This window comes from Callorhinchus milii, unplaced genomic scaffold (genome assembly GCF_018977255.1).
Source record: "Callorhinchus milii isolate IMCB2004 unplaced genomic scaffold, IMCB_Cmil_1.0 Scaffold10, whole genome shotgun sequence".
Lineage (NCBI taxonomy): Eukaryota > Metazoa > Chordata > Chondrichthyes > Chimaeriformes > Callorhinchidae > Callorhinchus > Callorhinchus milii.
Window position 1 is genome coordinate 1,328,953 of NW_024704751.1, and position 24,369 is coordinate 1,353,321.

At 46.2% G+C, this 24,369-nt stretch overlaps 2 protein-coding genes across 3 annotated transcripts; one reads left to right on the forward strand and one right to left on the reverse strand.

Moving 5' to 3' along the window:
- Positions 1-4,261: 4,261 nt before the first annotated feature.
- styxl1 (serine/threonine/tyrosine interacting-like 1) lies at positions 4,262-11,624 on the reverse strand. Of its 2 annotated transcripts, none has more exons than XM_007906164.2 (8): positions 11,282-11,624; positions 9,459-9,529; positions 8,527-8,626; positions 8,258-8,391; positions 7,445-7,590; positions 5,228-5,322; positions 5,010-5,122; positions 4,262-4,559 (listed from the first exon to the last, which is right to left on the reverse strand). In XM_007906164.2, the coding sequence occupies exons 1-8, from the start codon at positions 11,382-11,384 to the stop codon at positions 4,428-4,430; spliced, it is 894 nt and encodes a 297-aa protein (XP_007904355.1). In that variant the 5' UTR covers positions 11,385-11,624; the 3' UTR covers positions 4,262-4,427. The 2 variants fall into 2 exon arrangements, with proteins under 2 accessions (XP_007904355.1, XP_042194652.1); XM_042338718.1 differs by having other exon boundaries at positions 5,010-5,074; positions 11,282-11,459.
- Positions 11,625-11,909: 285 nt separating this feature from the next.
- Positions 11,910-21,692, forward strand: mdh2 (malate dehydrogenase 2, NAD (mitochondrial)). The gene is made up of 9 exons (XM_007906165.2): positions 11,910-12,041; positions 15,874-16,042; positions 17,108-17,191; positions 17,587-17,696; positions 18,455-18,580; positions 19,569-19,646; positions 20,019-20,118; positions 21,020-21,171; positions 21,386-21,692. Exons 1-9 carry the CDS (start codon positions 11,976-11,978, stop codon positions 21,515-21,517), a joined length of 1,017 nt encoding a protein of 338 aa, XP_007904356.2. The 5' UTR covers positions 11,910-11,975; the 3' UTR covers positions 21,518-21,692.
- Positions 21,693-24,369: the final 2,677 nt, after the last annotated feature.

The following is a 24,369-nucleotide window of genomic DNA, read 5'->3' on the forward strand; positions in this document are numbered from 1 at the left end:
AGGGGAATCAATCTCCCACTATCTACTCTATCATGGTCTTTGATGATCTTATAGTTTTCTATAAGATCCCCTCTAATTCTTCTATATTCTAGAGAATATAGGCCCAAATTGGTCAGCCTATCCTCGTAACTCATCCCCTTCATCCCTGGTACTAACCGAGTAAATCTACGCTGCACCCCCTCCACGGCAAGTACATCCAAGGGAATCCGCTCCGCGGTCACTTCCCCTCCAACTTCCACCCACCACCCACCCCTTCCCTCCCACACTCCGACTCCTACCCATCCTCCCCTACACACCTTCGTACCCGTTTCCCCACCCTCTGTCACTGAACTCATCCTATCCCTAAAACCAACCACCTGCTCCCTTGACCCCATCCCCACTCCACTCCTTATCTCCCAGCTCCATTTTCTTGCCCCACACATCACTGACATCATAAACCTGTCCCTCTCCTCTGGCTCTGTCCCCATTCCATTAAAAACTGCCATCATCACGCCCACCCTGAAAAAACCCTCCCTTGATGCGTCGCAGCTATCAAGCTACCGGCCCATCTCCAACCTCCCCTTTCTCTCCAAGGTCTTGGAAAGAGTTGTCGCCTCCCAACTGCGCTCTTTCCTCTCCACCCATTCTCTTTTTGAACCCCTTCAGTCAGGTTTCCGTGCTGCTCATAGCACAGAAACTGCCCTGGTCAAGGTCACCAATGATATCCTGACCATCTGTGACCAGGGCTCCCTCTGTCTCCTCGTCCTCCTCGACCTATCGGCAGCATTCGATACGGTCGACCACGCTATCCTACTCCACCGCTTGTCCTCCCACCTCAACCTTCAAGGCACTGTCCTTGAATGGTTTAGCTCTTACCTTTCCCACCGTCTTCACTTCGTCTCAACGAATGGCTTCTCCTCCACCCCCCGTACTGTCTCATGTGGTGTCCCTCAGGGCTCTGTCCTCGGTCCCCTCCTCTTCACCCTCTATATGCTCCCCCTCGGTGACATCATCCGCAAACATGGGGTTAACTTCCACATGTATGCGGATGACACCCAACTCTACCTTTCCTCCTCTACTCTCAACTCCACGACCACCGATGTCCTGACAGCCTGCCTGTCCGACATCGAGTCCTGGACGAGAGACAACTTTCTTCAGCTCAACGTGCGAAAAACCGAGGCCCTCCTGATTGGCTCACGTCAGCGCCTCCGCACCTCAGGCGCTGACACCATCAGCATCCAAGGCTGCACTCTCCACCTCTCAAAGCCAGTCAGGAACCTCGGCGTTTTGTTCGACCCTGAGCTGTCCTTTCTCCCTCACATCCGCACCACAACTGGCACCGCCTTCCATCACCTCCGGAATATCGCCAGATTACGGCACTACCTCACCCCTCACGCTGCTGAAACCCTGGTTCACGCCTTTGTCACCTCAAGGCTGGACTATGGGAACTCTCTCCTCGCCGGCCTTCCCGCCACCTCCCTCCACAAGCTGCAGGTCATTCAGAACTCTGCAGCTCGTGTACTGTCCCGCACCAGGCTTCGGGACCACATCACTCCCACCCTCGCTCGCCTCCACTGGCTCCCCATCCCCCAGAGGATTGATTTCAAGATCCTCATCCTCACCTACAAGGCCATTCACGGCCTTGCTCCCTCCTACCTCTCCAACCTACTATCCCCCTACCTACCTGCCCGTACCCTCCGTTCCTCTGGCTCCGGTCTGCTCCACGTCCCCCGCCCCAACCGCCCTACTATCGGTGGTCGGGCCTTCAGCCTCTCAGCCCCGAGGCTCTGGAACTCCATCCCCCAGTGCCTTCGCCTTGCTTCCTCCCTTTCCTCCTTCAAGGCCGGTCTCAAAACCTTTCTCTTTGACCGTGCCTTCAGCTCCCCTCTCGACTCTCTTCCTCCTCCTCGCTCCCTCCCTTCCCTCCCCTCACCCTGACCATTTCCCCCCTCCTCTCTCCCTCCCTTCCCTCCCCTCACCCTGACCATTTCCCCCTGCTCGGGTCATGACCCAACTGTGCAGCGCCTTGGGACGTCCTCCTGACGTGAAAGGCGCTCTATAAATGGAATCTTGTTGTTGTTGTTGTTGTTGTTCCTTAAATAAGGAGATCAACACTGCACACAGTATTCCAGGTGTGGTCTCACAGGGCCCTATACAGTTGCAGCAAGACTTCCCTACTCTTATACTCTAATCCTTTCATAATGAATGCTAACATACCGTTCGCCTTCCTAATTGCTGCTGCACCTGCAGACTAACTTTCTGTGATTGGTGTACAAGGACACACAAGTCCCTCTGGACTAACACATTCCAATCTCCCCTTCTAAAAAATAACCCGCTCTACTGTTTTTGCTACCGCGGTGGATGACGTCACACTTCCCTACATTATACTTTATCTGCCACCCACCTGCCCAATCACCTAACCTATCTATGTCTCGCTGCATTTTTTTAATGTCGTCCTCTGTGTTGACACTTCCTCCTAGTTTTGTGTCATCCACAAATTTAAATGTATTAGCTTCGATGTTCTCATCCAGATCGTTGATGTAGATGGTAAATAGCTGAGGCCCAAGGACTGATCCTTGTGGCACTCCACTAGTCACATCCCACCAATCCGAAAAGGACCCCTTTGTCCCTACTCTTTGTTTCCTATCCGTTAACCATTCCCCAATCCACGTTAATATGCTCCATGGGCGCTTATCTTTTGGACTACCCTTTTATGCAGCACCTTATCGAATGCCTTCTGGAAGTCCAAATAGACCACATCCACTGATTCACCCTTATCCAGTTTACTGGAAATATCCTCAAAAAACTGAGATTTGTCAAACATGACTTCCCTTTTGTAAAGCCATGTTGACTTGGACTAATTATATTGTGCCCTAAATACCGCACTACCACATCCTTAATCAACGATTCTAAAATTTTTCTATCACTGATGTGAGACTAACTGGCCTATAGTCCCCCATCTTTTCCCCACCTTTTTTAAATAGTGGTGTGACATTTACGATCTTCCAATCCATGGGGACTGTTCCAGAATCCAAGGAATTTTGGAAGATTAGACATAAGGCCTCCACTATCTCATAAGCTCCTCTTTTGAAACCCTGGGATGCAGACCATCCGCACCAGGGGATTTGTCACTTTTTAGTGCTAACAGTTTCCCATCACCAATTCTCTACTAATGAAAATTTCCCTAAGTTGCTCCCTGTCCTTATCCCTTTGTTGGTGGACTTGTTGTGTCTTCTAGGGTGAAGACAGATGCAAAGTACCCATTTAGGGCCTCTACCACGTCCTTATCCCCCATTACAACTTCTCCCGTCTCTGACTGTAGTCGATGACCTGCAGCCTATGGAGGGAGGAGTTGGGGAGGCCAATAAGCAGGGAGTTTGCGTTAGTCGAACCTGAATAATAATATATAATAATCCTTGCATTTGATTATTATCAAATGCACTTTTCATGTCTTCGAGACGTCTCAGTGCTTTACTTGTTATGATGTAATGAAAGTGAGTATGAGGGTTTCGGTGGCCTGCGGTGTGAGAGTGGCGAAGCCGGGTGATGTTGCAGAGGTCGGGGAAGGCAGAGCAGTTCATGGGGCAGATGTGGGGTAGCAAGGACAGTTGAGGATCAAGCAAGACGCCAAGGTTCTGGACTGGCTTAGCAGGGTGGAGTGTGCAACCATGGACGGTGATGTTGTCAGCGCCTGAGGTGAGGAGACGCTGATGGGAGCCAATCAGGAGAGCCTCGGTCTTGTTGTCGTTCAACTATAGAAAGTTAGCTCTCATCCAGGAATGGATGTCTCATCCTGCCTTGCCCACCCCACCATTGGAAGGAGGGCCTTCAGTCTCTCTGCCCTCACTCTCTGGAGCTCCATCCCATAGTTCCTCCACCTCGCCCCCTCCCTTGCCTCCTTCAAGATCTTCCTCTTTGAACACACCTTCGATCACCCTCCTACGCCTATCCTCCTCACCTTCCTGATCCCAACCACCAGCTCAGGTGTGATTCCCTGACTGTCCAGCGGCTTTGGACGTCCTCCTGCCATGAAAGGCGCCGTGTAAATGTAATTTGTTGTTGTTAGTGCCATGTTCATGACCACCTAAACAGTTGGTTATATTTTAGGAGTAGGAGGTGACCATTCAGCCCATCGAGCCTGTCTCACCAGTTTATCACACCACAACGGATAACTTTAATCACTCAACATCTTATCACACAAACAATTTCACTCCTGCCCAAAATTACAAACCGTGTTGTGACAGTACAGACAATTAAATTGGAAATAACAGTTGAAGCACTCAAAGGTTTGAGGAATATTTAATGGTTAAAAAAATAATCACTTTGAGGAAATGTTCCCAAATAGAACTCTGTGGCGAATGGAAGATTCAAGCTTCCCTGAGTGAGCGGCATTATACAAATGCAAGTTGTTGTTAGTGTTCCTCAACAGCAATGGAATAAACACCATTTCAGAAGTTGGTCTCAGAAATGTCTGTAATTTTTTGCTTCAGTATTTTTTCCTCCCATTTGGACAGCTGTTGCACAAACTCGCGGTGTGGCTGCATGTTTGCTTTACATTTCTTCACTGCATTCCAGGCATCCTGAGGTGAAAGGAGTAATGGATTGTTTTACATTAAGTTGGAAGCAGCGTGATTCAGCAAAAAAAAAAAATCCTTCTCCTCTGTCCATTCTCTCTGCAATTTTGAGGCTGTTTTTCTCCTCACTTGTTAAAACGGTAGGGGGAGTGGGGTTTGGGGCATTTGTAGGATTAGACCAGTTCTGGATGAGAGGATATTTCACAGCAATTTGCAGGAACCACTGTAAAATATGGTGACTGTATTTTGTAGGTAAACGAGGCCCTCGGCCAATTTGCCCACAGCCATGTCCTCCAAACAGCCATGAGGTGAAGTAACCAATTTTTATTTGGGGAACTGTTGGCTAAGACACCAAGAGAGAAGCTCCTCTCTTTTCACAGTAATGCCTTGGAATCTTTGAAATCTTTGAATGATTATTTCCATCTTAAGCAGTTTGTCCTTATTCGGTTAATTTACCTTCAGGGTCATGTGCTTGAGATAGATGAGGTAGGCTATGACGACACAGGTAGAGCGACTTATGCCTAGATTGGAGAAGATTAGCACCCTTTTATCTTTTTTCAAATAGTCGTCTGTGTGCAAAGCAAAACACTGGTGTTACATATTGTAGACAGCATTATTGGAAGTGGGAGATTTGATGCACATTCAGAAACAAAAGAATTAGCTGTGAAACTCACCAATAAACTGGCACGTATGGTCAAAATGGACGTAAAGTGTTCCGTCTTCCTCAGTGGGAAGGTGCAAGAGGCGAGAGCTTTGTTCACCGGTGAAACTGCAAAGACAAGAGAAGGCATTATTCCTTCACCAGGTGAAATTACCAGCCTTGAAGCAAGCTGTCAACCAGCTCAATTCAATCCTACAAATTAGCATTTCTCTGTGTTGATAATAATAATCCTTGCATTTGATATAGCGCTTTATCGCGTCTTCGAGACATCTCAAAGCTCTTCACAGAATATACTGTAAAGTGAATTGACTGTGTACTTTGTGAACGAAATGCGGCAGCCAATTGCGCACAGCGGCGTCCCACCAGCAGTCGTGGATTGAGTGACCAATTTTTTTTTTTTTTTGAAGGAATTATTACCTCCGGAAAAGCAATCCACCAATCAACTAACAGTTAATAGCTGCTGTTGTCTGTGTTAACCCACGCGCAGGATTCGGTACCAGTGAGAGGCCTCTCTTTTGACCGCTCCTGTCTGTTGTCTATGCCACAAAAGTTACCTTTTCTCACTTCAGAATTGTCTTTTAAGGAAATTGCCCAGAGAATTTTTTTTCCCTTTCTCCGGCAACCAATTCTAACCATTGACTGCTCTCAATTTGGTCTCTCAATCTATGACCGTTTGAGGGACAATGCTGTACGCAATTGGCTGCTGTGTTTTGCCCATAAAATACACAGTTGCTCCACTTTACGATACACTCTGTGAAGCACTTTAAAACATCTCAATAACGTGATGAGGCACTATATCAAATGCAAGGATTATTATTATTATCTGGTGAAGCGGGACGCAGAAGGGGAAGCAGAGACTTGTTGTAGGCTTGGAGAGGTCGGGTAGGAGCATATTATAGAATCATAGAATTATACAGTACAGTTGTGTCTGTCTCAAGTCTTTGAAAAGAGCTATCCAAATCAATCCCACTCCCCTTGCCCTTTTTACACCTACCAGCGGAAACAGCTTTTCCCTATCTCGCCTGTCAAAACCTTTCATGATCTTGAAGACCTCTATCAGGTCCCCGCGTAACCTTCTCTGCTCTAATGGGAAAAGTTCTAACTTCTCCACTGTCCTCATAGCTAAGGTTCCCCATTCCTGGTATCATTCTCGTGAATCTCCTCTGCACCCTTTCCAGTGCCTTAATGTCCTTCCTGAGGTAAGGTGCCCAGAACTGGACACAGTACTCCAGCTGAGGCCTAACCAGTGTTTTGTACAGATTAACCATAACCCCTACTCTTATACTCTATGCCCTTACTAATGAAGCTCAGTACACCAAATGCCTTTTTTACTTGAGTCCTGTAGCTCAGTGGTTAGAGCACTCGCTTTGCAAGTGAGAGACCTGAGTTCAATCCCAGGCAGAGGGCGAAACCTCGGGCAAGTTTCCTTACTCCACACAGAGCCTAATAACAATCCCTCCAAAACCAAAAACAATAATAAATTGGTCATTTTCAATCTACGACTGCTTATGGGACATTGCTGTGCGCAATTGGCTGCCGCGTTCGCCCACAAATATACAGTCAATTCACTTTACAGTGTGTTCTGTGAAGCGCTTTGGGACGTCCTCCTGACGTGAAAAGCGCTATATCAAATGCAAGGATTATTATTATTATTATATTGCCTCCTATCATTTTTCCTACCTAAGTGTATCACCTCACACTTATCCACATTGAAATCCATCTGCCACGTGTCAGCCCATTCCACCATTCTGTGTATGTCTGCTGTTGGTTACACTCCTCCTCACTATTTATTACCCTACCTAACTTTGTATCATCTGCAAACTTGGAAATAGTGCTCTCTATGCTCAAGTCCAGATCATTAATGTATATTAGAAAGAGCAGTGGTCCCAATACGAATTCCTGGGGGACACCGCTGCACACCTCTCAGTTTCGAGAAACACCCATTAACCAACACCCTCTGCTTTCTGTCACTTTGCCTTTTGAAAATCCATATAAACCACATCAACTGCACTACCTTCATCCACCCTCTCCGTTACTTCATCAAAAAGTGTCAGAACCTATCTATGATTTCTGTTGGGACTCACAGACTATTCCAATCTTGCCTGAAATCCAACCTCAACACACAAGCACATTTCCAGTAGGAATCACAAGGAGGGATCCTGGACAACTTTCTCTGCGCCCCTCCTCCCCACCACCCATCAAAATGTAGTAAATCGTCTCAGTTACTCACAATACACCCCCTTCGCTGCAGACGTTAACATGCACTTTGATTTTCAGATCTTTTTGGATCTTCTTGCTGCACGCCTGCTTGAAATTCCCCATGTACAGTTTGCCAGGGATGATCTCCACTGGATATGCTTGAAAGTTGTCCAACTCCTAGAGCCAACACATAACACAAGAGAATTTGGACATCTTCACGTTAGTACTCGTGTAAATCCCAATGCATTCACTATCTCCTAGAAAAAACATCGTACACATATTTTCTTCTCCCTTAACAAATTGCTTTAAGCAGTCTGGGACACTATCTATATACGAGTTGATGTTGTCAGGAGGAAGGCTTGTCTCCTCCAACAAATTGTAGTCCAGTTATTGCCTGAGAGGGTAACCAGCAACCAGAATCAGTCAGTCATCATTGGAAAGTGGTTGAGACCAAGCGCTGAGACAAAAGAAATAGCTTGATGCCACAATGATTTAGGTGGATAGAGTTTTGTTAGGTCAGGGTATCAAGGGATATGGGGAAAAAATAAGGCAGGTAATTGGAGTTGAGGTACAGATCAGCAATGAATAGAATAGTAGAATAGACTGGAGGGGCTGAATGGCCTTTTCCTGTTCCTAGTAGGAGAATACAAAGGAGTTCCCTCCCACCCCTGCCTCAGCCAACTGTGTAAAGTGCTTTGAGATGTCCTCCTGATGTGAAAGTCACTGTATAAAAGTAAACTGTATCTGTATTGTATTGAGTATTCTGGAAGGATGAGATGAGAAGCACTGAAGGAGTAGTCGATGGTAATTGGAGGGCATTCATTTTAAAATCATGTGAACCTACCTGGGGCATATAAAATATTTTCTGGGTCCTGAAGAAAGGGTAGTCAGCGGAGAAGCGTTGGTAGCCACCATTCAGGACGATAATGGGGTAATTGCTAACAACCTCCAGAAGTTTTGCGTATTGGACAGCGGGACCTGGAAATGAGCACAGGCACATGAACGCTAATGTTCAACACCTTTTGCAATTATCATTAAACGAATAGCAAATGTTAAAATAGCCACGATTCACGGTTTCACAGCAAACGTCAGGCTGCCCCTTGTTCCGCTCACCGTTGCTCTCTAATGAGTCCGTGTTCCGGTCGTACACCACGATGAACTGAACGCACTCAATCTCTATGTCCTGTGGCATCAAAAATTCCTCATTCTCATCCTGCAAAGCAGCAGAAAGCAGCGACTAAATTACCTGTGTCGCAATACGGGTGGAACATAAGGAGACAGAGACACGGCATTCCCGTCTTCAACCGACATCCATGAAGTCATTCAGGACCAATTGTAGCCCCAACTGAGATAGGATAACTGAGCACAGAGCAGGGATTTGTATCTGGAGCCAACATTTGTGGTGCTAAAGTCTTTTCTCTTACGTTTCTCACTCTCCATCTAATTACTTTCAAACTCAATTGTTCCTTATTTTCTCTTCGACAGAGCAACCCATGATCACTTACACCAGTCACTTGCGTTGCCAATTACACCCTTTGCCACCCACCTCTCCTTTCACCCAGCCAATATATGGTATGGAGGAAGATTATAACAAATGAGCTATAGGAGTCCTGCAGCTTAATGTTTAGAGCACCCGCCTCGCAAGCGAGAGGACCTGGGTTTGATTCTTGGCAGAGCGAAGAGTTGGGCAAGTTTCCTTACTCCACATGCTCTGTTTACCTAGCAATAAGTAGGAATCTGGTCAATTGACGGATCACTTTTCCGGGGGTAATAATTCCTTCAAAATAAATAAAAATTTGTTCACTCAATCCACAATGCTGCTGAGCACAATTGGGGGGGTTGTCGCTTTTCGCCCACAAAATATACAGTCAATTCACTTTACAGTACATTCTGCGAAGCGCTTTGAGATGCCTTGATGTGATAAGGGGCTTATTCTGTGAAGTGTTTTGAGACGTCTCGACATGATAAGGCGCTATATCAAATGCAAGTATTATTATTATATTATTATAAATATGATTTCATTTGGAAAGGGGAGTTAAGATTACCTCTAGTTTTCTTTTGGCTCTCTTGGCTGTTATCACATGGCTTTCAAGGTACTCTGATTTTATCCGTACGTCTGCAACCAAAGTTGGATTCGAAAAGAAAGGGTTAGTTGTTATTGGGACATAGAAGGCACACTCTAACATTCGGGCTTGGGGGATAGTATAATAGCACAGTGATGGGTTTCAAGGTGAATCTCTGAAAGCTTAAATAACAACTGCAATAACAAAGGCTGAGGAAGGCAGTTACGCAATTTCTCACATTTGCACGTACAAGCAGAGATCACTGGGTAGAGCTTGGGAGCACGAGTCCTTGACTGATTTTTGTTCTTGGGTCAAATTAGTTTTTGCTTACCAACTCTTGACTATTCTGTTCTCGGAAGTGCATCATACATTAGCCTTTCACAGTCAGAATCTGACTGATTCTGTACCAGTTATTTTCTGAGTTTGTTGTGATCATAACACAAGTTCCCAGAAAATGTGGGCTCACAGTGTCCACTGTCGTGCCCACTAGAGCAAAACAATAGAGTAAAATAATATGTTTATCTAAAATTCCTCATCATAATACTTGTCTGGCAAGGATTGCACTTGAGGCTTTGGCTCTCAAGGTTGAGGACATACCTACACCTCTAAATCTGCCTTGTATATACTGTAATAACGATCGATTCCTGAAGCAGCTCGTGTCACATGTTAATTATTTTCAGGTCTCCACTATTCTCTATAGTCATAACAGAAGAAACAGTATAATCCTTAGAATCATAGAATCTTATAGCATCAAAGCAGGCCATGGAGCACATCATGCCTGTGCCAGCTCTTAGAAAGAGCTACCAACTAGTCCCACTCCTCCATTCTTACCCCATAGCCCTGCAAATGTTTCCTTTTTAAGTACCTATCCAATTCCCTTTTGAAAGTGATTACTGAATCTGCTTCCAATACCCTTTCAGGCAGTTAATTCCAGACCGTAACAACTCTCTAGGTAAAAAAAATTCACCCCTCTGGTTCTTTTGCCAATTATCCTAAATCTGTGTACTCTGGTTACCAACCCACCCACCAGAGGAAACAGTTTCTCCCTGTCTACTCTATAAACCCCTCATAATTTTTAACATCTCTATTAAATCTCCCTCAACCTTCTCTGCTACGCCAACTACTACGCCATCTGCCTGCTCGTTGGACTTTCCAGGTCTTTCCTCCACAAGCTGCAGATTATTAAAAACTCCTGCACCAGGCTCTGCAAATCAATCACCTTGTTATTGCCTGGCTTCACTGGCTCCCCATTCCTCAGAGAAGAGTACAAAACCCTCGTTCTCACCTTCAAAGCCCTCCGCAGTCTTGCTCCCACCTACCTCTCCAACCTCCTAACCCCAAATCAGCCTGTCCGCTCCCTCCCCTCGGTGGACACCAGCCTGATTCAGATCCCCCCGTACTTCCCGTTTCACCACTGGTAATTGATTGGGCATTCAGCATCTCTACCCCACACGCTGGAACTCTATCCTGCCTTACCCCTCTTGCCTCCTTCAAGTCCCTTCTAAAGATCTTTCTCTCCGACTGTGCTTTCAGCCGCCCTCCCAACCCCTCTGCCCTCCACCCTTCCTGACCCCAAGTCCAAAAAACCCCCGACTGTCCAGCGCTCTGGGAGATCTTTCCGACATGAAGTGCAATTTGTCGTTGTTGCTTGAAGGAAAATAACCCCGGCCTCTCTGGCCTCCCCACATAACTGCAGTCCCTCTCACCCCTGGTATCATCCTCGGTAAATCCCCCCTTCTGCGCCCTCTCCTGAAGGGCGGTGCCCAGAACTGGGACCCGTTACTCCAGCGCAGGGGCGCACTCACCAGCCAAATAGAGGTAAGTGGGCTCACTCAGTCTGGAGTACTTGGTGGTTTGATTGAGGGTATTATACAGCTCTGTGGGTTCACCCAACACAATCCCAGCCATCCCGGCCACAGGGCTGGGCCTCAGCAGGTCTGACAACCCCGGGTACCAACTGACACTCCTGGCCTTCCCTTCCCTTTGGTTACCCTCTCTATACCCTGTCAGGCGCTCTGGGGCGCTGCCCTGAGTGGGAGGCGCGGTATAAGTGCAAGTTGTTGTCAAGCAACAGCCGTCGTCTCTTTTTTTTCCCCCCCAATGTTGAGCGTTGCCGGGCAGCCGTGCAATGACGTCACCGCAACCGCGCGTCACACCGCGCGCACGCGCGGGACCCAAGGGCGCGATTGACAGGCGGAGCCACCAATGCACAAGCCCGGCCCGCAACCAATCAGCACAGAGCCTGGCAGAGGGGCGGGGAGGCGGGCGCGGCACCCGGCGCCTCAACCTAACCTGACGCACGCCGGCTATGGACGGCCGTCGCAACCAATAGCGGAGGGCCCGGTGGGAGGGTTAGACCAATAGACGGGAGGGAAAGAGGCGGGACGGCGCCGCGGGTGGCAGCAAGTTAGGATGCGGCAGGCTGTTCGCCGCTTTAAAAGCTGCTGGAGGTCGTTGGAGTCAAGTCGTTGTGAGGAGGGAACCGAGTCTCGCGTCAATATGTTCTCCCGCGTCGCCAGACCCGCTCTCGCCTCCCTCAACCGCAGCTTCTCCGCTTCCTCGCAGGTAACCGGGCGGCTGAGCGCTTGGCCCCCGAGGGCGGGTGGGCGGGCGGGTGAGGGAAGGAAGGGGCGAGAAGAAGGGCCGCAATGTCCGTCTCGATGCCGACAGAGGCCTACCTGCTCGGGCGCCGTTGGTAACCGGGCCGCGGAGCCGGGAGGAGGGGGTTCCCCTCCCCGGACTCTTCCCCCCCCCAACCCCCCGATTACCTCACGCTGTGCTCTGCGGAATTGAGTGATGATGATGATGGTGGTGGTGGTGGTCGTTAGTATTTTGGAAGACAACAGCTTTTTTTGTTTAAAAAAAACATTATTTCTGTAACGTGTGTGATTTTCTGAAGGTGAATCCCAGTCGCGAGTGAATGTATTTGGGTGTAGCAACCGAGACAGACACCAGGTCCCCATCACTTCCTACATCCTGCAATGAGAAGAGCGATGGTGCAATAGGTGTCAGATGCCTCTCCTTTTCTTTTTTAAAAAAAAGGAAAATGTTGCAATGCCCTCTGTCTTACTCCTTTTTATCCGTGTGTCCTGTCTAATGGGTTTTATTCTCACCTTGGCTGCTGCTCTGGAGTTAACGTGTTGAAGATTTGAGTTGATTTTGGATTTTGGTCCCTGCATTTTGTTCCAAATTATTTCTCTCATAAATGAGTCACTCACATTTAGGTGGAAGTGTGGGATTAAAAGGCGATTGAAGCAGAAATGTGTGGAACTTTGAACTCTAGACCCACCCAATTATGATTACTTTAGTCGCCTGAAGAAAAGGAAAAACGACAAGGTTACATTTGTATAGGAAAAAGGACAAGGTTTTGATATCTATACAATTGCAGTTAGTTTTATCAGACAGGCCATGATTTGAGGGGAGATGTGTTAGAAGGTTGTAAGACTGCATTCGGACATCTACCCCCACCCCACTTACCCTCCACCAGTCCTGATTCCAACCCCTAGCTCGGGTGCGAAACCTTGACTGTCCCAGCACCTAGGGATGTACTCTTGAATGTGAAAGGTGCTATATAAGTGCAAGTTGTTGCAGAAAGAGCCTAGAACAATACTTTCTGATATGCCAGGATAACAGGACTTTAGGAACACACATTCAGTTATAAAGAGCGAGTTGTTCAGATCTGGAATACATTGCCTGAAAGGGTGGTGGAAGCTGATTCGTTCACTTCTTTTAAGAGAGAAATAGAGAATTATTTGGGGAGGACAAGTTTGCAGGGCTATGGGAGAGTGGGGGAGTGGGATTGATTTGGATCACTATTTTAAAAAAGAGCCGGCACAGACACGATGGGCCGAATGGCCTCCTTCTGTGCTGTATGATTCTCTGAAGTTTAGGACAGATGTCTGGAAGTATTCTGTACAGAGCACATTGTTGGAAATTGATGACCAGTGCTGAAGCACAGGATAATGCTTCATACTACATTGACAATATAAAATACAATGTGTCTGAAGAATATTCATCCGAGGCTCCCGCTTGATGTACACTGACATTGGGGTTGGTGGAATTGTTGTTAACCTGATTAACACTGTAATACTTGAGATGTCCTCCTGATGTGAAATACGCTATGCAAATGTAATTTGTTGTGATAAATCTATCTCCATTGCTTCCTAGTTCAATGCTTGAATTGCTTTATGACTGTCACAGGTGTGGTTAATGTGCATTTCTACAATTCAAGAGTACTTCAAAAAAGGGCAGTGCCTTGTTTTGTAAACATTAATATTACCCTTGTTTCAAGAGGAGGCCTATCACCACCTTCTCAGGACAACCAGGTTGGCAACCAGGATGCTACCCTGCATGAGGGGTGGTATATAAGTTGTTGTTGATGGCCAGATTGGCAAAATATTATTGGACCTCTCAGTGTACCTACGTCTTGAGGTAAATTTAAAAGCTGCACTTAACTTTTAAGAGATCATCTTGATTCTCTGTTCACCTGGGCTCCTGCGTTCTGATATAACAGTGTAGCAGTGAGGCCATTTTAGTCCCAATTTAGCACCTTGCATTCATAGCCTAACTGAGAGCATAATAATAATAATCCATGCATTTGATATAGTGCCTTATCACATTTTTGAGATGTCTCAAAGTGCTTCATAGAATGTACTGTAAAGAAAATTGACTATTTTGTGGGTGAAATGTTGAATAAGGAGCAAAGCCCACAATGACATGTATTACTGAAGTTAGACAAGCAGAGAAACTAATTTAAATTGAATCAATGTTTTGGAAGTTCCTCGGTTGAGTAGGAAATTGTGTAATTAACCTTCCAACAACAATGATGATGGGAGAAGGAGGAAGAATTTGCAGAGTGACTTATTTGAACCTGATATGAATGAGAGAGGAAAGTTTAAAAGAGCAACAACCAGAATAGTATTGAAAGGATTACATGTCTTGTATTCTGTCCAGCAGTAGAAGCAATGCCTGAAATATCTGCCCACATGGTAGCATAGTCAAGTCTTGGATCAGAATAATAATCCTTATGTTTGATATAGTGCCTTATCATGTCTTTGAGGCATCTTGAAGCACTTTACACTCTATACTGTAAAGTGAGTTGACTGTAAATTTCGTAGGTGCAATAAATAATTAAATCTAGCAATTGAAACTACAAAGAAAATAATAAATATAATAATCCTTGCATTTGATATAGTGCCTTATCACATCTTCAAGATGTCTCAAAGTGCTTTACAGAATATACTATAAAAAGTGAATTCACTATATTTTGTGGGCGATTCATGGCAGCCAATTGCGCACAGCAGGGTCCCACAAATGATCGTCAATTGAGTGACCAATTTATTATTTTTTTTAGAAGGAATTATTACCCCCGGAAAAGTGATCTGCCAATCGACTGACAACTGGGTTCCTACTTCCTGCTAGTTAAACAGACATGTCGAGTAAGGAAACTTGCTCAACATTTCGGCCTGTCGGGAATCGAACCCAGGTTTCTCGCTTGCAAGGCAAGTGCTCTATCCACCATCTACAGGACTCCACAAAATGAATTGGCTGTCGTGTTTCACCCACAAAACATATAGTCAATTCACTTTACAGTATATTCTGTCTAGAAGATGTGACCAGGCATTCTTTCAAAATGCAAGTATAATTATTATTTGCTGTTTGCAATACTGGTGCTTTCAGGTCTGAGGGACATATTTGGACCTCTCATCCAATTAGTTTCATCACACCTCATGTCCTTGGGTGAGGCTCATTGACTCCCGCTTCATTATTTTTGTGGTATTTTGGAGTGGTTCTAGCGTAATCCGATAGTTCGAGCACCTATTTCTGCCCAGAATAGTGGGGGGATGTTGGTTTTATAGTTGCATCATAAAACTAGTAAATTGCTTTAGTGGGTTCATGTCCAGAATCCTATTTGAGTACTGTTTCTGAACATGTACCATGTAGCACCCATCTTGTGAAACTACTTGTGGGAAGGCTGGAAAACTGAATGACGTGTCTTTCCATGTTACTAAGGTCTCTTTTGGCTGTGATCACTGTCTGTTAAGCAACTGCTTGTGACCAGGAAACTTTACTGTGGTCTGTTCAGCTTTTGAAACTAATAATGTTGACATACTACTGTGTATAAATGTTGAAAATAAACTTGAGCAACGTTTATCTTTATAAGAAGCTAGTTAATTTTTTTGCATTTTGAAACTTGCAGTCATTTTTAAGGAATCAAAGCTCCTTACAGAAAATATTGGGCTGGTAAACAGTGAAAAGGATTTGCTAGCCAAATGCCTTTCTTTTGTTTATCAACCAATCTAATGAGTCATCAGAGGAATTTACTCTTAATGGCAGTGTGGTTTGTGAATATTAACTGTGTGCTGTTTGTATCTCATCGCCTTTTCTCTTTCTGCAGAACAATTCCAAGGTGGCAGTATTGGGTGCAGCAGGTGGCATTGGACAGCCTCTCTCTCTACTGCTGAAGAACAGCCCCCTCGTCAGCCAGCTCTCCCTCTACGATATTGCCCACACACCTGGTGTTGCAGCTGATCTGAGCCACATTGAAACCAGGGCGAAGGTCACTGGTGAGTGGAAAATCTGATTTGTTTGAAGGTTCAAGTGAAAAATAAAATGGGTTAAATCCAATTTAATGCATTGTAAAAATCTGCTGATGCATTGTGTACAACCACTCCTCCTACAACTGAGCATTAGGAATCCCTGCAATTGAGAACCATGGTGAGGTCAAGTCTTAAGAATTTTTTGTTTGGTCAGCCAATTCCAAGGTGGTGAAAATAGTCTGACATGTGGAAAACCATTGCCATGCTAAGGAGTATCCAAACCAAGCTGAGATTTCCATGCATCCCACCTATGCATGGAAATCCCAGAGATAGATTGTTAGAATGGAATGTGCACTTTCTCCCTGCACGCATCCTGCTTACCTAATTTCAGAAAGTATTAGGTGCAGGTTGGCAAGAGCTAAGGTTTGGGGACCCCAAAGTGTGCGTTGGGGTAACTGCTGGAGTCCAACCAGCTAAAACCGCATAGCTTGACATTGATAATGCTGTCTGGCAAGCTTTCCTGCAGTTATGTCCAGCTAATAATGTCCAGCTAGGACCACCCTACCTGTTAGGGCTTTGGCTTGCAGGGTTAACAGGAGTTGAATGGGATGACTGGTCTGCCCTTCCAGGTCCTGCCAATGAGCCAGGCTGGCTGAGCTGTTATTCGGTAGTGCCCTGGAATACTGCGGACCTGCTTAGCTCAGGAACTGGACTGCTGAGACAGTCACAGAGGGCATTCCATTGCCAGGCATGTCACCATGGAGCCAGTTCAGCTCCAAGGAGATCCCACTTCTCTTGAGATAAAATGGGGCACAAACATGGACAAACTATTTTTCCTTTTGAAATGCACCTGGAAGAGGAGCTCTATAATAAATAATCCTGTCTGCAACTACATATTTGAGACTGAATCTGTCAGTTTCCTTGTTTCCATTATTTGTCGCTCCATTCTGTTTGATATCCACTCAGCTCCTGGGCAATCCAGTTGCTTCAGAATTACATGGGAAACTTTTAGCAGCTGTTTGTTTGTTGTGATTTTCTTCATTAGTTTCCTCTGGGTGATGTGGTAACTTACCTTTGGTGCTTTCTCTGCAGGTTACTTGGGCCCTGAGCAGCTGGGTGAATGCTTGAAAGGATGCGAGGTGGTGGTTATTCCTGCTGGTGTACCAAGGAAACCTGGTAAGAACCAGTTTTATAATAATCCTTGCAATTGATATAGTGCTTTTCACATCTTCTAGACATCTCAAAGCACTTCACAGAATATACTGTTTTGTTAATATACTCCAACAGGTGAAACTGTTTGAGTGATTGAATGTTTTGCTGAGCAGTCTTGGCTAACTGGTGGTTTGCCACTCAAACTTGTCACTCAACCATCATGAATGCTAGTGATAAACTTCTGCTTTTATGATGAAACAGCAGAGCTCACTTTGAGCTTAACCATGAAGCATGGGTGTTGATGGGAATTTGATATTGACCCTGGTATGGCAGTAAGATTTGGGCAGGGTTATTAATTCTGGGCCCTGTCTGCTGTACTTTGTAAGCCAAATGACTACTGTAATTTTTCTTCATTGCAGGTATGACTCGAGATGATCTGTTCACCACAAATGCCACTATTGTGGCTGTGTTATCAGAAGCTTGTGCCCGCCACTGCCCAGAAGCCATGATGTGCATCATTTCTAACCCTGTGAGTTTGCATTATTAATACAAGGCTTGTAGCAGCTGGAGATGCACTTTGCCATGCCGTGACCCTGCTCTTATCTCCGAGGAGCATTGTAGGCGTTTCTAATGCCTGCGATTTAGAAGTGAGGGTCGTGTTCCCCAGAACCACTTCGCTTGTGATTAACACAACCTGCTACAGGTAGTGTGCCAGCAGTACTATTTCACCAATAACTGCCTTCCAAATGTGCATCTCCTGCTCTGTGTCCCCACACACGCACCCCAACTATCAGATAAGAAGCACATGATTTCTGGAATTACGACTGTTTGTGGAACACTGCTGTGTGCAATTGATTGCCACGTTTTGCCCACAAAATGTATAGTCAATTCACTTTACACTATATTCTGTAAAACACTTTGCGACATCTTTAAGGCCTGATATCAAATGCAAGTATTATTATTACAGTCCCTCGTGATGGAAGTGATGCTGCTTAATGTTGATTTAAACACAAACTGAGCCCACTTCTCCCCCCCCACCCATCCTGGCAAATCTGCCATGGATTGTAGCTGTAAACTACTAACATTGCATCAATGTGAGAGATGCTATTTAAAACCGAGCAACTCCGATTCCTTAAGAAATCCTGCAAATTACATCTGAATATCATCAGTTAGCCCCACTAACCAAAGTGCTCTGGGACTCTGTCCTGCGTGAGGGATGCTATATAAATGCAAGTTGTTATTGTTGAATAGCCAATTGTTCATTTTGTTATCTCCCCCTCCCACCAGGTGAACTCCACAATACCGATCACTTCAGAAATTTTCAAGAAACACGGTGTTTATAACCCTAACAAAATCTTTGGTGTCTCAACATTGGACATTGTCCGAGCAAACACCTTTGTGGCAGAGCTGAAGGTGAGATGGTGAATCTGGCGTGTTTCACTCTGGGACGTGGACAGTGATGAAGATGTTTAATGCTTTCTTCCACCTCCGACGCATCGCCTGTCTCCGCCAATACCTCTCCCCAAAAGCCGCTGAAACTCTGGTCTCTGCCTTTGTCACCTCTCGGCTGGACTATTCTAACGCCCTCCTCTCACCAGTCTCCCATCCACTACCATCCAAATCATTCAAAACTCTGCTGCCCGCATTCTCACCCGCACAAAACTCCGCTCCTGATCACCCAGTCCTTGCCAGACTGCACTGGCTGCCTATCCCACAGAGGATTGATTTCAAGATCCTCACCCTTGTATTCAAGTTCCTGCACTCCTCTGCACTCTCTGACCTCTTTCCTCAAAACAGTACCCGTTGCCTCCATTCCTCCAGATCTGGCCTCCTTCTCGTCCCCCGAGTCCTCGCTCCACCCTCGGCAGCCGTGCCTTCAGCCACTATGCCCCGAGGCTCTGGGACTGCCTTCCTCATTCCCTTCGTCTCTGCTGAAGACCTTTCTTTTTGACCGTGCCTTTGGTCACCTCCCCCCCCCACCGGCTTGGTCCCGGGATCCGCTCTGAGATGCCATCCGGCGTGGAAGGCGCTATCTAAATCCAAGTTGTTGTTGTTGTAACAGTTGTTCGATGGTTTTCATTGCAGAACTGTTCTGTTTCTTATATCCAAAGTTTTTACGTAGTTCAAGCACTGAACCAACACAGTAAGATGAATTAAATTGGATGGGTGCAGATTGAGTTGTACAGTTTCCAAAGCTATTTCTCCATTTTAAAGTTTTCAAATGACTTTACAGAAAAAACTTCCTCCTTAGTTTTTTTTTAAATTCCACAAAATGAGCAATTTGATTGCAAAATAAAAGGATGCAGCTCCTTTTTAATATATAAAAATTTGGTGTATAAACTAGGTTACAGGCTGTCTTGATGTTGCGTCCCTCTTGAATGTGTATTATCTTCCTTCACAGGGCCTTGACCCAGCCCGTGTGTCAGTTCCTGTTATTGGAGGCCATGCTGGCAAGACTATCATCCCTATAATCTCACAGGTAAGTGGACAGTCCAGAGACTCGTAGTTTCTCATCTGCTCGGCTAGTGCAGGTTTTCCTCACTTTCTACCCTGCCATTCCCACTCCTGATTGTTCTAGGTTGCAATCCATTCCACTCGTGCTTTTGAAGCATGACACTTAATCTCTTGAGAGCAGTCTGAGATTTAAAGATTGTTTTGATGTCTAAGGTATAAAATGTTTTGTGTGAGTGTTTGGGGTAATGTAGGGGAGGACTTCCATAGCAAACGGAACCCATGAAAGTTGACATTCCCGTATAGAACCCCATAGAAACTGCAACTTCACTGTTTCATGTTCCAAAAAGGTCTATGGATGGAATTTGTTAACTTTACCTAATGCTTGTCTTGACTGCAGTGCACGCCCAAAGTAGAGTTCAACCAGGATCAGCTGGTGACTCTCATAGCCCGAATCCAGGAAGCTGGTACAGAGGTGGTCAAAGCCAAGGCAGGCGCAGGTATGTATGCAATGACATTCTCCCACCGTTCAGCAGGCTCCGGCCTGTTTCCCGTCCCTGCCTTTCCCACCCACCATTAGCGTGTGGGCCTTCAGCCTCTCTGCCCCCACCCTCTGGAACTATCCCACAGTCCCTCTGCCTCGCCCCCTCCCTTGCCTCCATCAAGACTCCTTTCAAGACCCTCCTCTTCAACCGTACCTTCAGTTGCCCTCCTACCCCTACCATCCATGCCCTTCACCCCTCCTGGTCCCAACCACCAGCCCGGGTGCAGATCCCTGACTGTCCAGCACCTTGAGATGCTGTCCTGAAGTGAAAGGCACCATACAAATTAATTTGTTGTTGTCTGCATTAAGCATTAGAGAGTTGCTGACTGACAGGTGTGTTCTCAGCACAGTGCTGCCATTAACTAGTACTGGAGATCGATTTAAGATCCTTAAAAAGTAATGGTTAATTATCAGCAAATTAAACCTCTTGAATATCATTCTGGTCTACTACTACTACAACAACTTGCATTTATGTAGCACCCCACACGCAGGGTCATGTCCCAGAGTGCTAATCTCAGTCTTTTACTATGTATACATTAGAATATATAGCACAGAAACCGGCCATTCGGCCCAGCTGGTCTATGCCGGTGTTTATGCTCCAATGAGCCTCCTCCTGCCCTTCAACTAAGCCTTCAAGTATAATCTATTCCTTCCTCCTTCATGTGGCTGCTTTGAGATGCTGGGTGTAGAGCACAGCCCAATATTGGGCAGCTAACCCAGTCTGTTTGGAAACTCGGTGGTTAGTTAGCTTGGGTGCTTCAGAGATTGATCTGTTGGATTCTGCCCAGTATCTCTTTAGGTGTGTGATGTTCACTTGGTTGCTGGTAAAGTGCTCATTTATAACTGTTCTGTTGTAGGTTCGGCCACGCTCAGTATGGCTTATGCCGGAGCCCGGTTTGTCTTCTCTCTCTTGGATGCCATGAACGGCAAAGAAGGTGTGGTTGAATGTGCGTTTGTCAGGTCTGAAGAAACAGAGATGCCATACTTCTCAACACCACTGCTGCTTGGGGTAAGCTTATTACCATCCTCTCCTGAAGGTGACAATTGTGTGGGGTAGCACTCCTTACCTCTCATTGCTTTGTAATCAGTCTTTGCCTTTAGTTATTATTATTATTATTTAGCTAATATCTCTTATTAGCTCAATCGTAGAGCTTGGCATTTAGTATCATGTATAATCTATTCAGAGTTTAATTTTCTATTTTTTTCTCTCTCTCCCTCCCTAGAAAAATGGCATTGAGAAGAACCTTGGAATGGGCAAACTGACTCCTTTTGAGGAGAAGCTTGTGGCAGAGGCAATGGCTGAGCTGAAAGGCTCCATTAAGAAAGGGGAGGATTTTGTGAAGAGTGCAAAGTAACTGGTGTCTGTATTTATCGTGTACTGAACAAGAAGCTTCCAGGCTCCGGCCACCATCCCAGAGCACTTGGCTACTGCGTAGCATTCCTTGTCGCGGTGTGTCTGTGTGCCGTTCGCTTAAAATTCAAGTGATCACGAAAGAACTATTAAATTCTCATTAAATGACTTATCATTTATCAAGCATTGCACACGCATTTATTTCCTGGCTATTGAACTCCCTTCCCACCTAAAGACCTTTTTTTGATCGTGCTTACGGACACCTCTCTCCCCGACTTGTCAGTCTCTGCTACTGTTGAGCGCTCTGGGACGCTACCTCGTGTGAAGGTGCTATATACTTGTTGTTAATGAACACCACTTTGTTACAGGCATCATCACTCTGGCTCAGTGGGCAGCACTCTTGGCTCTGAGTCAGAGTTGTGGGTTTGAGTGCCATGTAGGGATTTTTGGCCTTTAAGTCTAGATGTTCCAATGCAGTCAATATGGTAAACCGAGGAGTTTCTCCCAATACACTAGTCAATGATCCTGCAGATAAATTACTCAACTCACTGCATCTCTGTTTGCAGAAGAAAGAAAATAATCAACATTTCACTGTAGTCAGAGTGAATTGTGATATGTTTTTGACTAGTAATGTTAAGCGGGGTTTCCTTGGAGTTGAATGGCTCCAAGGTGCCATGCCTGACAATGGAATGTCGGAATCAAGTCAGCCCTCTGTGGCAGTCTCGGTAGTCTGGTTTCTGAGCCAGGCAGGTCCACAGTATCCCATTGCACTGCTGACAGCACAGCCAGGCTGCTCATCTGAAATACCTGGCAGGGCAGACCAGTCACTGAGGGCAGGAAGTCATCCCACTCAGCTCCTGTTAACCCTGCAAGACAAAAGTCCTAATGGGTAGGGTGGTCGTAGCTGGACAAGTAGTGCGAAAGCTTACTGGACAGCAACATCAATGGCCGGGGCTGGTACCAGTATCAATGACGCACACTCTGGGGTCCCCACGCCCTAGCTCTTACCAACCTGTGTCTAATTGATTCCTGAATTAAGTAAGCAGGATGTGTCCCTCCAGCGAGAGAGTGAGCATTCCATGGGATTTCAAGTATAGGTGGGATGCATGGAAATCTCAGCTTGATTTGGAGACTCTTAATCATGGTGATGGGTTTCTGCATGTGTCTGACACCCGCCTGACTCCCCAAAAATCCAAGCTTTGGCAGTGAGGGGGCTCTGTCACTCCTCCAAAGTCAGCTGCTGTGGCTGCCCGGGCTTCCCTTTGAATGCTGTGCCATGCCTTTAATGGCACTACTGGCTTTAATGCTCGCTTGTACCAAAGCTGTTGCCTTGCCCTCGATTCCAGGATAGGAACTAGGGCAGTGTGTAATGCATTTACATCCAATAAAATAACAATTCATGGAATTTCTGTAAACATATCGAGTGGAATAAAATGAAGCGATTTCAGTACAAGGGAAATAACATTTAATTGAATTTCTGCAAAAACATTGAGAAATAAAACTTCAAGTGGTTGTAGTGCAAATGTCAAGTTATATGACGTTTGTTGAGATTTCTGTGGGTACGAGAGGAAACGTGAGTGAGTCCCGGATACACCAGGAACCAGCTAGATCTTAACAGGATCAACAAGACCCTTCAGCCCATTTCACACCAACCTTTCCGTCACCCTAACACAGCTTCCAGCCGTTTCTTCACTGATTTCAGCGTCCTGGCCTCAAGCAGCCTTCCTGGCAACCGAGAGCAACCACGAGTCACCCTGTGTGTAAAGAAATGCTGGCTGGAGCCTCTGCCAAATCTGCCCTTCGCCAGCGTAAGCCTCAGCGTCTTAAGTGTGCGTCTGGGAGAGCGTGACTGCCTATTACACTTGTCCTTCCTCGCTGCTCCTGGTGGGAACAAAAAGACGCTTTGACAATGACTCTCGCACACGCACGCCTTTCCCGCGGGACTGAATGCCTCACAAACCCAAAGGTCGCACTCGGCCACGAGTGGGATTTGAGGATCAGGACCAAAGTGATGACCGAAGCGACGAGTTAAACTGAGGTCCCGTCTGCCTGTTCAGGTGGACGTTAAAAGATCCCACGGAAAGAGAAGGGAGTTTTTCTCTCCCGGTGTCCTGGCCGACAAACCCCTAGAGATCACTCACTACATGGCTGTTTGTGGGTCACTGCTGTGCGCAAACTGGCTGCTGTGTTTCGCCCGCAAAATACAGTTACTGCACTTTATGGTATAGCTTGCAAAGCGCTTTGAGACGTCTCGACAAAGTGATAATGTGTTGTATCAAATGCAAGTATTATTATTATGCAGACACCTGGCAGCGAGGCAACAGGACTGTACAGGTGAGGACGCAGTGCTGCGCTGTATGTGAGGACGTTACCGGCAGCTACTGTCTGCTCTATAAAGCAGACTCTCCCTCGGCCCGTTAGTTACACAGCGACAAAGAGGAACAGCCGAACAGATGAGTTTCTGAGAGGAATTTGAAGGCAGGAAGAGAAGGTCCGAGGGGAAGGGATTTTGGAGGGGAGTTTGCGGAGAGCAAGGAGGTAGCAAAAACCTTAACTGCTCCTCTGCTCCTCCCTCTCTGCTGCGATGCTGTTCACCTGGAACAGAGACAAAAAGGAGGTTAGCTGCTGGCAAGGCAAGGCCGTCTGAAGACATTGCAGGATTGGACTGGAGAATGGAGCGAAATGATTCAAGTGACGAGACTCGGGGTTGGGGCGGGAATGAAACCCAGAGCGAGAGCAGGCCTGTGGACCGGGCCGTGTGTGTGTCCTGAGAGCCAGTAGGCCCAGCGAGCACAAGACCCTTTTCCCCTTTCACACATGGTGCCTGTTTGCCCGCCCTGAAAAGGCTGAGGGGAT

Bases quoted from the DNA above. Each gene is read 5' to 3' on its own strand.
- styxl1 (XM_007906164.2), bottom strand. From the start codon at position 11,384: ATGGCTGGGATTGTGTTGGGTGAACCCACAGAGCTGTATAATACCCTC. The intron at 8,627-9,458 runs GTAATCTTAACT...GCTGCTTTGCAG, and splicing joins GAGCCAAAAGAAAACTAGAG to GATGAGAATGAGGAATTTTT. The intron at 4,560-5,009 runs GTAAATTAACCG...CTTTCACCTCAG, and splicing joins TCAAGCACATGACCCTGAAG to GATGCCTGGAATGCAGTGAA.
- mdh2 (XM_007906165.2), top strand. From the start codon at position 11,976: ATGTTCTCCCGCGTCGCCAGACCCGCTCTCGCCTCCCTCAACCGCAGC. The intron at 20,119-21,019 runs GTATGTATGCAA...GTTCTGTTGTAG, and splicing joins CAAAGCCAAGGCAGGCGCAG to GTTCGGCCACGCTCAGTATG. The intron at 21,172-21,385 runs GTAAGCTTATTA...CTCCCTCCCTAG, and splicing joins CAACACCACTGCTGCTTGGG to AAAAATGGCATTGAGAAGAA.